At 44.0% G+C, this 12,000-nt stretch overlaps 1 protein-coding gene across 1 annotated transcript; it reads right to left on the bottom strand.

The window, feature by feature from the left end:
* Positions 1 to 5,873: 5,873 nt before the first annotated feature.
* LOC138370665 (uncharacterized) lies at positions 5,874 to 7,010 on the bottom strand. The gene has a single exon (XM_069335286.1). The coding sequence runs from the start codon at positions 7,008 to 7,010 to the stop codon at positions 5,874 to 5,876; it is 1,137 nt and encodes a 378-aa protein (XP_069191387.1).
* Positions 7,011 to 12,000: the final 4,990 nt, after the last annotated feature.

Here is a 12,000-nt window from a genome sequence, read left to right as displayed (position 1 = left end):
AAACAAATTAACAAAAGCCTCTACAGCATTTCCAGAACCTGATGTTAAATTACCCCAGATCAGTCTACCCACATTCTCTGATGGTGACAATGAAAGTTGGGATGACTTCTGGAATAAATTTGTGGATGCAGTAGACTCCAAAACTAACATTCCCAAAACAACCAGGCTCACTTATTTACAAGGTTTATTACGAGATGAAGCTTTGAAAGTAATAATCAAACATAACCCTGACCAGTGATGGTTACGAGCTAGCTGTTCAATCGCCTAAGAGCAACTATGATAACAAAGAGCACTATTACTATTTTAGTCCAAAAATTGATGGACCTACCAGCTGCTAAAAATTCTAGAGATTCTCTTCAAACCTTCAGACTAGAACTAGTCTCTACTCATGGCCTTAAGCCTCAAAGTCTAAATTCAGACTGATGAATGGATGACAAAAGTAGTTGTAAGGTGTAAATTACCAAGGATAATTTTAGACAAATTGTGTACTTTGTACAACACAGCCTCTCTGAACATGAACGAGATCACAGAAGGTTTATGTTCCCTAGTAGAAAGACAAAGAGTCAATAAAGATGGGAAGAACGTTTCAAGCTTCCCTACTAATTCTCATCATAAACCCCAGCGTACTGCAATAAAATCAAATTCCAATAAATCATATCCTAAATGGAAATCTGGAACTGTAGGTACCTACACAGTGAATCCATCAATCTCAATAGTGAGTGCAACTCCTACCACTTCTACAATGGCTGCTTGGGGTTGCGTGAGGGAGGGTGCTGTTTGGCGTGTCTGCGCCATGGGGTTCCCCCTCACCCCTGTTCGCTGGACAGAGACCGTTGGTTTGGAGTTTTCAGGCCGTGCTTCATACCTTGCTCTTGAGGTTGTGTTGTTGGACATGGTACGTGTTCGTGTGGCCGAGGTGTACAGGCTCCAGCTCCTGACGACCCACCGAGCACTAGTAAAGTTTAACTCTGCGGTGGTGTATAAGGAGTTCGTAGCCCGCTATAATGAGCAAACGTTGACCCCTCTCTAGGGACGGCGGTATGGTCGCCATATCCGAACGCTGCTGCTCAATTACCTATGAGGTCTTGCATGGTGTGCCCTTCGAGTTTTTGGAGGGCCTGCTTCAGAGATACTTTGGCCAATATGGTATGGTGGTATCCATCTGTATGAACTCCGTCTCTTTCGGATGGTGCCATAAGGTCTCCAGTGGTACACGGTCTCTCATCTTGAGACTCAAGTCCCCCGGTTCCTTCCGAGGTTACCTTGCTGGGGTACACTCTGCGGGCATTCTATGCAGGGCAGCCACGCTCCTGTTTTCGTTGTGGCCTTGAGGTGCATCTGACAACCGCTTGCACTGGGGTTGCCGCTGCACCTGTTAATCTATTCCGGGAAGAGGATATTCCCCTGTTGGTGGCGTAGGATCTGTCGCCTCGTGGTGGAGTGGGTGGGGGAGGTTCCCTGGGGGCTGCTGACCCGTTGGTGGTTCTGCATTCCTTGGCTGCTGGCCCGGCGTGTGGATGGTGGTGTACACGAAGAGGTGGTGGTGTGTGCGGCTCCGCCTCCGAAGTCTGTCTCTTCACTTCCGACGGCTTCTGCACCTGTTTCTACCTCTGCGCCTCTGTCACCTTAGACGTCCCTGCAGGCTCCCTCACCTGTGTTGATCCCTTCCCCTTCCCCAGCCACGCCTGTTCCTTCTCCTGTCTCCTCTGTGGGTGGCGGTCTCGTCCCACGTGTGGTTGAGGCTCACATTCTGCGGGATTGTGCTCCTCTGGTTGTGGGGTGGCTTGCCGCCAGCTCTTCTTGGGTGCCTCCTGCATGGGGTGACAGCTCCGAAGACCAACGACCTATCCCCAAGCGTTCACGTACGGATACGGGTGCTTTGCCTCCTTGTACGTGGGCAGAGGAATGTGAGGATATGGCATGTGTTGATATTTCTGCTGCGGGCTGTTCCTCTGTGGAGTGCGAGGATAGGACGTCTGGTGCTGGTGTGGTTCCGGTGGATGGTGTGGGCCATGGTTTGGCTCCTGCTGTAGGGGTGGGGGCCGGTGTGGGGCCGGTGTGGGGCCTGTGACTCTTGATTCGGGTGCATCGCCCGCGGTGGTTGGTTCTGGTTCCTCATGGGGGGTGGTTCCCCCTAGTGAGGTTGAGAGTGGGCGTGGCGACCTGGTGGTGGTGCTGAAGAAAACTGCTTGCTCAGAGGGTTCCGTGCCCCCTCCCCTGTCCCCTGTTTCGTCGGCAGCGGTTTTGCCGCCCCAAACGTCTCCGGCCATTTTTTCTGTGTCTCCTACTTTGTCGGAGGTACCGCTATTCTGGTATCTCCTGCTTCCTCGGCGGCAGTGTTCCTGCCTCACCTGACTAGTTCTTCGTCTTCAGTGTCCTCTGGTCGGGGAAGGACGCTTCCGCCGGATTTGGTGGTCCCTGAGTATATGACGTACCCGCAGTGTCGTGAGGTCCGTACCCCCCTACCGAACAGGAATATTTGATATTGGAGGCTTATAAGCAAAAGTAAGCATCGTGGAAGTTCCCTGAGAAATATCCTCCAAATTGATTGCTGTGTGTTGTGGGGTGGAGTTGCATGTGTGTGTCTGGGTGGGGCGGGTTTTGTTTTCTGGTTCCTGCGTGTTCCGGTTTTTTGTTTGTGGGATGGCTTGTGTGGAGTTTGTGTGTGTGTTTATGTGTCAGTGTCTTTCTGTACATGTTCTGTGTGGTTAGGTGTGGTTTTATACTTCCGGCTCTGTGTCTTATGCGTAGCTGGTTGTGCTCTGGTGCTGCTGTATTGGTGTGTTTGTTGTGGTGATACTTTATATTATGTACTTGTGTCCTTACGGCCTATTGGTCGTTTGCATGTGTTTTTTTTTTACTTTTTGTTTGTTTTTGTACCTACAGTTCCCTGTGTGGTTCGGTTCTCTGTTATTAATGCTTTATTGTTTCTTGTTCTGGTTATGTGTCCAGTTCTGCTTTTTGTTCTGTATTATGTGCCCATGTTGGGGTTTGTTGGATGCTTTGTAGCATGTGTATTTCACTTTTGATTCTTCTTGTGTTAAGGTTCTTTATATGCTGTATTACTGTATTCTGCGTATCCTGTATGTACTCTTGTTTTTATTTTTATGTGGTTTTCTGTATGTACATTGTGGTTTGTTTAATAAAAAAAAATACTTCTCCTACAATGCAGTAGTGTTTGTTCTGCAATAATGAACATCTTACTTACAAGTGTAGTACCTACACAGTCCGTAATTCCCGAATTCATCGTTTGCAAGAATTACACCGATGCACAAAGTGCAAGGGTCCTCATGACCCTAATAGCTGTACTGTCTCCTTACGTATGTGCAACAAGTGCAACAAGGGTAGACACCATTACTCCTTGTGTGGATATGATCAATCAAGGTCAACTCATCCTCATAAGAATTCTACAAAATTTAAATCTGTACAGTATTGCAAGGTGCATCAAGACATAAGTGTACTTGCAACAGAGTCGTGTAACACAACTACATTACCAACGGTTCAACTAAAATTAATCACCAAGAGATCTAGGATTTCCACTCGTGGTCTCTTTGACCAAGGTTCACAGAAAACCTTTATTTCTCAACAGTTAGTTGATCAGCTGAAACTGAAGCCTCGAGTGAATTTAAATATTTCTGGATTCCTAACTAACAGTGGACCTCGTGACTATCAAGTTGTTAAAGTCTTGGTACGTTTAGGAGGCTGCACCTGCCAAATACAAGCCATAGTCGTTGACAAAATCCCCTCTGATCTACATGTTACAGTTCTTGATCACACAGTCAAATTTCTTAAGTGCAGCTGTATTAGGCTAGCGGACCATAAAATAAATACAGACTGTTTCAACGACGTAAGTATTCTTATTGAAGCTGACTACAACTATAGATTTATTACTGGATGCACCAGTCAATGAGGTGTAAACTTGTTGCTATCAGCTGGGGGTAAATTACTCACAGGACCGGTGTTGATCCAACAAAAATCTAAATCTATTAGTAATCAACCAAATAATTCAATAGTGGCGTGACTACGCCTAGAGCAGTCACCACTACATGTCAGAGACGAAACCGAGGATGGTGAGTCTAATCCTCCTGTATACAAATTTTGGGATTTGGACACCTTGGGCATAGTCCCTGATCAACCTAGTCCAGACGACACATGGACTTATTAACAATATCTTGATACTGTTATTTATCAAGATAATCAATATTGGGTAAGACTCCCGTGGAAACTGAACCATGGCCTCAACCCAATTAATTTTACAATTAACTAGACTACAGAAGAATCCAGATAAATTACAACTGTATCATGACTTGATACAGCAGCAACTTATTAATAAGTTTATAGAAGTTGTTGAACAAGACAATAAATCAGGCCATTACTTGCCACATTATGCTGTCATGAAAGATTCAGTTACGACACCAATTAGAATTGTTTTCAACTGCAGTGCCAAATTAAAGGCAGACAGCATGTCATTAAATAATAGTCTACAAACTAGACCTAACCTAACCCAAAGACTACAAGATGTATTGTTGCGATTTCGCTCTGGTATTTTCTCCTATACGGCCGACATCAGTAAGGCATTTTTAAGAGTAGGCTTGCAATTAACAGACCGTGACTTTACTAACTTTCTCTGGGTGAAAGATCCACAGGATCCTAACAGCGACGTCATTACTTATAAGTTTGCCACAGTACTGTTTAGAGCGACATCTTCACCATTCTTACTCCAGACTACTCTGGATACACAACTTAAGAAGTCTAATAGCTCTTACAAGGCTGAGATTAGCAACAAATTGTATGTCGACAATTTTCAAGGAACCACTAATGATGAAAATAAACTAGTGGAAATTTACCATGAAGCTATCCATGAACTATTAGGAGCCAATATGATCTTAGAGTCGCGGGCCACAAATAACAAACAACTGAATCAGATAATCGAGGAAGAATTTCCTGATTATAAGGTTCCTCACAAATTGAAAGTCTTAGGCTTGGAGTGGAATACTTCCACGAACGAATTGAATATCAAGTTTTTTATTTATTTTTTTTTACATGCGTACATGCGAATAAATACAATAAAACAAGAATAAACAAACAAGAACACAAACACAAATACAAAAGCACAAAACATAGAAAGACAAACACACTAAATACCGGCCTGAAGAACGCGACAACAAAAACACAACAATGAACTTAAACACAATGTAACACAGTAAAAATGAACAACAATACAATACAGGAGGGTAATGGAAATAAACACAAGAAAAGTACACAAATTACAAAATCACAAAACACAGAAAATACCGGCCAGAAGAACTGACAACAAAAACCAAACATAATGCAAGATAGTAGAAAAAGAACAGTACAAGACTTGTCGTTCAGTTTTAAGCGTACAGGTAAGCATGCGTATGACAAACAGATCACAAAAGCACTAATCACAAAGGCACAAAGTTATAAATTACCAAATACACAAAAGATCTGCCTGAAGAGCCGACAACAAAAATAATACAGCAGTACAATTACAAAGTACCCAAACCCACACCCAACAACCCATCCCTTGAAACAACACAAAACAAGCCAACTGGCCCCAAAAACCACACGTACAAATACATAACTACAACAAATTTAATAAAATACTCCCACACACACACACGCACGCAACCGCAGCCCATGCTTACAAACTGACACAACACCACAACACATAGCACACACACACAAAATAATCACTTAAAAGGAGGAAACACGTCAATGGTATGAGAATATTTCTCAGGAAACTCATGTGGAAGATATTTCCGCTTATAGGCCTCCAACACTAACTACTCCCTGTCAGTAGGACACCGATCGCCTTCAGGGGGGCATGCATAAACTCGCGAACTACCAGATCAGGCGGAAGTGGCAGAACCTGGAGCTGGGTGGCAGTAGTCGCATAACGAGGTAAGGCAGAGTGAAGGCAGGCAGAAGATATGGAAGAAGCGGACGCAGGCCTCCGAGACAGCCCCCTCCGCCGGACGCAGAGGAGAAGAAGACGAAGGCCGCCGAGATGGCAGCCCCACACCCGACACCGAAAGAGACGCAGTAGAGATGGTCGGAGACGCGAGAAGCCGCAAAACCACCGCCGATGACCCAGGGAATGAAACTAGGAGCACGGAACCCCCAGAGCGAGCAGTCTTCTTTAACACCACCTCCAGGTCACCACACTCACCAGCAGAACCGGAACCATCTGATGCAGGTGATGCACCGGAAGCAAGCTCCACAGGCACCTCACTAGAAGAAACATCGACACTGGCAGCCTCAGGCACATGGACCTCTGCCACCACCGGCGAATGCGACGCAACCTGAACTTCACTACCGTCACTGGAAGACCCACCATCGTCGAACTCTCCCACATCAGCCCAATCAGAAAATCGCCGGGAACGCTTGGGCACCGGCCGCACATCATTGGAGCCAGATGTCGACCCAGAGACCCGGTCAACACAAGCCGGGCGAACCGACGCTCTCCGCAGGACGGCAGCATCCTCAACCACACGAGGAACAATGTCGAGCACAGTAGGAGGCCCCACAGCTACCCCAGCACCCAGCACAGGCACCACAGATGAAGAACAGGAAGACAGGGGAGCCGTGCAGACGGGAGCCAGAAGAACCACGGGAGTATCCAGGGCAGCAACTTGGGAAGGACAAACACCCGACGGCGACACAACCTCCTGAGGAGAGGCAACCGCAACAGGTGGCACAGCCTCCGGAGGAGGAGCGACATCAACAGGAGGCGCATCAGGCGACACAAGGGGCACGGCAGCAGCCAAAGAGTCGTCCACATCCACCGAATCCTCCTCCACAGGGAGCAGCGGGAAATCCTCCTCACGGAAGTGGTTGACAGATACGACAGCAGGTTCAGAGCACCCAGCAGCCTGATGGCCCAAGAAGCCACAACGGTAACATGTACGGGGCTGACGAGCATAGTACACCCTAACATAGCACCCTAGAAGCTTTACTCGAGATGGAATGTCTGCCCGCAGCCTCATTCCTAGGATGCAAATATTCGACTGCACACCCTTTAGCGGACCCGAGGAGAGCAGGTGCAACCCACACTGACGACTGCTCCAAACTGGCCGAAATAACGCCTCAGCAGCCCCTCCGGGAATTCCAGGGGCACCCCATGCATGCTTACATATGTGACGGCACCACTGTGATCGGAGACAGTCACAGTGCCTGCACCTTCGGGCAGGGGCAAGGTCCGCCCCTCGTAACAACGTAAAAACGCCCTATACACCTCCGTTGTTAGTTTAACAATCACCCTACGGGCAGTCACCAGCTCAACGCCATAAATATCCCCCACAGGGACCCGCAGCATGTCACACAGCACCAACCCCACCTCAGGATATCCCGCTCGAGCAGAAAACTCGAGGCCTATAGACTGGGCACGCACAACAGGGGGGAGTGGGTCATCCATGGCGCCGACACGCCAAACTACACCCGCCCCCTCGCAACTCCAGGCAGCAACTGGCAGGTCAGATGAGCACGTCTGAACCCCCTGGTGGCCAACGAGGCAATCATTGAATATCAAATCGGGGGAAATGAACAATTCACCCCTAACTATGAGAAAACTACTTTCCCATGTCAGCAAGCCATTTGACCCTTTAGGCCTTCTCAGTCCTATTCTAATTAAGGGCAAACTCCTCATGCAGGAGTGCTGGCAAAATAATATGGGGTTAGATGAACCGTTGCCGGAGGATCTCCAAGAAAAATGGCAACAGTTAATTCCAAATTACAGTAAACTTAGTATTCTACAGTTCCCTCGAAATGCCTCAGGACTGAATTTACCCACAAATTTACATGTGTTCTGCAATGTTTCAGGCAAAGCATATGGCTCAGTAGAATATCTAGTTAACACTCAACAATCATTTTTGCTTACATCTAAGGCAAGGTTAGCCCCGAATAAAAGAAGTTATTACCCCAAATGGAATTAACTGCCTTATTAGTAGGTGTAAGAATAGCTCATTGTCTGATCAAAACACTCAGTAATATTCACATTGGTGAAATAGTAGTGTGGTCAGACAATGAAGCAGTATTACAGTGGGTAAAAAACGACAACAACAAAACTCCCTACATCAGCAATCGAGTAAGGGAAATTCGAGAACTCTCTGCTGGTTACAAATTAAGAAATATCCCTACCAAAGACAATCCAGCTGACTATTTATCCAGAGGATTAATTTTAAAACAATTAGTTAAAACCGAGATGTGGTTTACTGGACCCCAATGGCTAGTTAGTGGTCCGTGGCCCCAACAAAAGCCACAAGCCATTGTGACCAATATACTAATCCTGTTGTAGATCCAGAAACCCCTCAAACTTTAGATATAAATCCTCATCATTATTCCAACATAGGTAAACTGTTAAGAGTTACCGAATTCGTATTTGACTTCCTCAACAAGACAGGGATAAAATATTGATTTCCTAGTCCAATCAAATATTGGGTCAAACAAGCTCAACAAGAGACTTATGGGAAGGAATATGAACACCTTCCAGATAAATTAAGTAAGTCTCTGGGCATTTGGTTTGATTCAGATAATTATAACATTTTGAGATGAGGAGGACGTCTGCTTCACGCAGAAATATGTTTAGATAAAAAGAATCCTACACTTCTACCACGTCACCACATCATCACTAAACTCATAGTTTTAAATTATTATGAACATGGAACATTGCATGGTGGAGTATTAGATACTCTCACTGATCTTAGACAGAAATACTGCCTTTCTCATGGTCGCCAAACAGTCAAATCCTTAATCAAATCTTGTGTAACCTGCAGGAGATATGATGCTCGAGTGTGTCCTTTTCCAGGACCTCCGCCCCTACCTAAGTAGGGAGTCGTCTTCCTTCGTCCTTTTGAGACCACAGGTGTCAACTACATAAGAGCATTAATTTTAAAAAGGCTCTCCAAATAAGATTCCGGTGAAAGCCTACATTTGCCTCTTCATGTGTGCTCAAATGTAGGCAAAGCCTACATTTGCCTCTTCAAGATCTGCTGCACGCAGATCTTGCCCATTATTAATGATTTCAGACAATGGATCCAACTTCGTGGCAGGAGAAGCCTGCTTACTAGAAATATGGAATCATCCAGAAGTACACTCTGTGCTCAAACAGAGACAGTGCCTCTGGAAATTCATTCCTCCACGAGCCCCATGGCAAGGCAGTTTTTATGAACGAATGGTGGGAACTGTCAAGAAATGCCTAAGAAAGGCCTTACACCAACAGAAAATTAATACCGCTGAATTGCATACCCTTGTCACAGAAATTGAGGCACGAGTCAATAACAAACCATTAACCTATCTATCAGACGATTTCTCCTAAAGAGAACCGCTGAATCCCACTCACTTGATTCATGGTGGTCTTCTGAGCCCTCTAATATCTCAATGAGATGAGGATCCAGCTGACTCTTCATGTGTCATAGCGAGTGACTTAGTGGAGAGTTATAAACATCTTTAAAGAGTGATAGAGAAATGGAACGAGGTCTGGACCTGTGAATATCTCACTGCTCTAAGAGAATATCACTATTGAGCTGTAAGCCCATACAACAAAGTTCAACTCAAAGCAGGTGATCTTGTCCTAGTAGACAGTGATGGACCCAGGTCAGATTGGCCTATAGGTAAAACTGTTGATGTCCATCCTGACCGCCATGGTATTTTACGTATTGTTAAGGTTCAGTGTCGAGGTACTACTACCTGAAAAACGCTAGAGAAATTGGTACCTTTAGAGTTAGCAGAACATGAATGTTCTACAGAGGTACCTATAACCCAAGTTTCAGAGGACAGTAATTCTGTCCAACAGAGTACAAGACCATCTAAAGTCGCTGCTCAGAACAGTAAACTCAAACGATATTTTGATTCTGCTTAGGTGCAGATAACTCATCTTTTAAACTTGAGATGACCATGCTAATGTATTGATGAGTTAGTTTCCAGTAACCCGATAGTTACGAGTCATGGTGACCCCGAACAGTGACCTCATTGTATTGTCGAAGTATCCTTGATCTTAAATGATTTATTTAGCATATGTAATTTTTTATATTATCATTCTGTTTCTTACAGAGAATTATTCAATATTTTCAATGTTTACTTACATCCCCATAATGATTTAAAGTCATATCTGCCACAGATTTGGGACATCCATTAGGTGCATACTCACCTACTAACCCATGAATATAACATTAGGATAGAGAAATAGGTGGACGTTAGAACTAAGACCTGAACATCGACACAAGTTCTTTCCCCCCCCAGAGTAATGTTGGAAATAGCCAACAGTTTTTATACATCTTTTGTATTTTTAGACAGCATTTTCGTATTAACGACAAGTAGTTACTATAAATTACTAACTTGTAAAATTAACTCTAATCACGATTTTGTAATGCGCAATATTCTGCCAAAATTTTCCTACTTTTTGTTCTTTATATATATATATATATATATATATATATATATATATATATATATATATATATATATATATATATATATATATATATATATATTATATACCGCTGAATTGCATACCCTTGTCACAGAAATTGAGGCACGAGTCAATAACAAACCATTAACCTATCTATCTATATATATATTATATATATATATAATTATATATATAATTATATATATATATATATATATATATATATATATATATATATATATATATATATATATATATTTATTAGTGTATTTTGGTAGCAGTCTTTCCTGTAGACATATATTATTAAATATGACCGAAAAAGTAAGATTAATAATTCTAACACGAATTTTCTCAATCTTTCGTACATTTCTTTTCACTGTTGGAGGTAATTCAAAAATCAATTCTCCAAAATTCATTTTTATTTCTAGTCTGACGCGACACTTGAGCGCGTTTCGTAAAACTTATTACATTTTCAAAGAATTTTCACATACACAACTGAATAGAACTTACGATTGATTGATGATTGATGAAGATTAAGCCACCCAAAAGGTGGCACGGGCATGAATAGCCCGTAAGTGGTGGCCCTTTTGAGCCATTCCCAGTATCAAAAGCTGATACTGGAGATCTGTGGAGGTGCGAATGCACCCTCCATGACGGGAGATGTCTTCTTTGTGAATGTGTTAAGATGAAGATGAAGCCACCCAAAAGGTGGCACGGGCATGAATAGCTCGTAAGTGGTGGCCCTTTTGAGCCTTACCCAGTATCAATAGAAGATACTGGAGATCTGTGGAGGCGCGACTGCACCCTGCGTGACGGGAGATGTCTCCCGTCTGTAAACTTACATATCTCCGATTTGTTTATATCTACATTTGAGTGAGGTGGATGGGGTGAGGTGGTATTTAATAGGGTATTAATTTCATCAACACAAGACAGAACACGAAGCATTGGGTATTGAAATGGAAGTGACTGTAGAAAGCCTATTGGTCCATATTTCTTGATGCTTCTACATTGGAGCAGTCTTGAGGTGGGTAGAATATAGTTGTGCATTAATTGGCTGTTGATTGCTGGTGTTGACTTCTTAATGTGCAGTGCCTCGCAAACGTCAAGCCGTCTGCTATCGCTGTATCTATCGATGATATCTGTGTTGTTTACTAGGATTTCTCTGGCGATGGTTTGGTTGTGGGAAGAGATTATATGTTCCTTAATGGAGCCCTGTTTCTTTTGCATCGTTAAACGCCTAGAAAGAGATTGATTGATTGATTGATGAAGATTAAGCCACCCAAAAGGTGGCACGGGCATGAATAGCCCGTAAGTGGTGGCCCTTTTAAGCCATTACCAGTATCAAGAGCTGATACTGGAGATCTGTGGAGGTGCGAATGCACCCTGCATGACGGGAGATGTCTCCCGGACCAAGTGGTGACCAGATGGTGTGATGATGAGGAAGATTGATTGATTGATAAAGATTAAGCCACCCAAAAGGTGGCACGGGCATGATTAGCTCGTAAGTGGTAGCCCTTTTGAGCCATCACCAGTATCAAGAGCTGATACTGGAGATCTGTGGAGGTGCGAAT

Source organism: Procambarus clarkii, chromosome 4, assembly GCF_040958095.1.
Source record: "Procambarus clarkii isolate CNS0578487 chromosome 4, FALCON_Pclarkii_2.0, whole genome shotgun sequence".
Lineage (NCBI taxonomy): Eukaryota > Metazoa > Arthropoda > Malacostraca > Decapoda > Cambaridae > Procambarus > Procambarus clarkii.
This window is presented reverse-complemented; position numbering and strand designations above follow the sequence as displayed.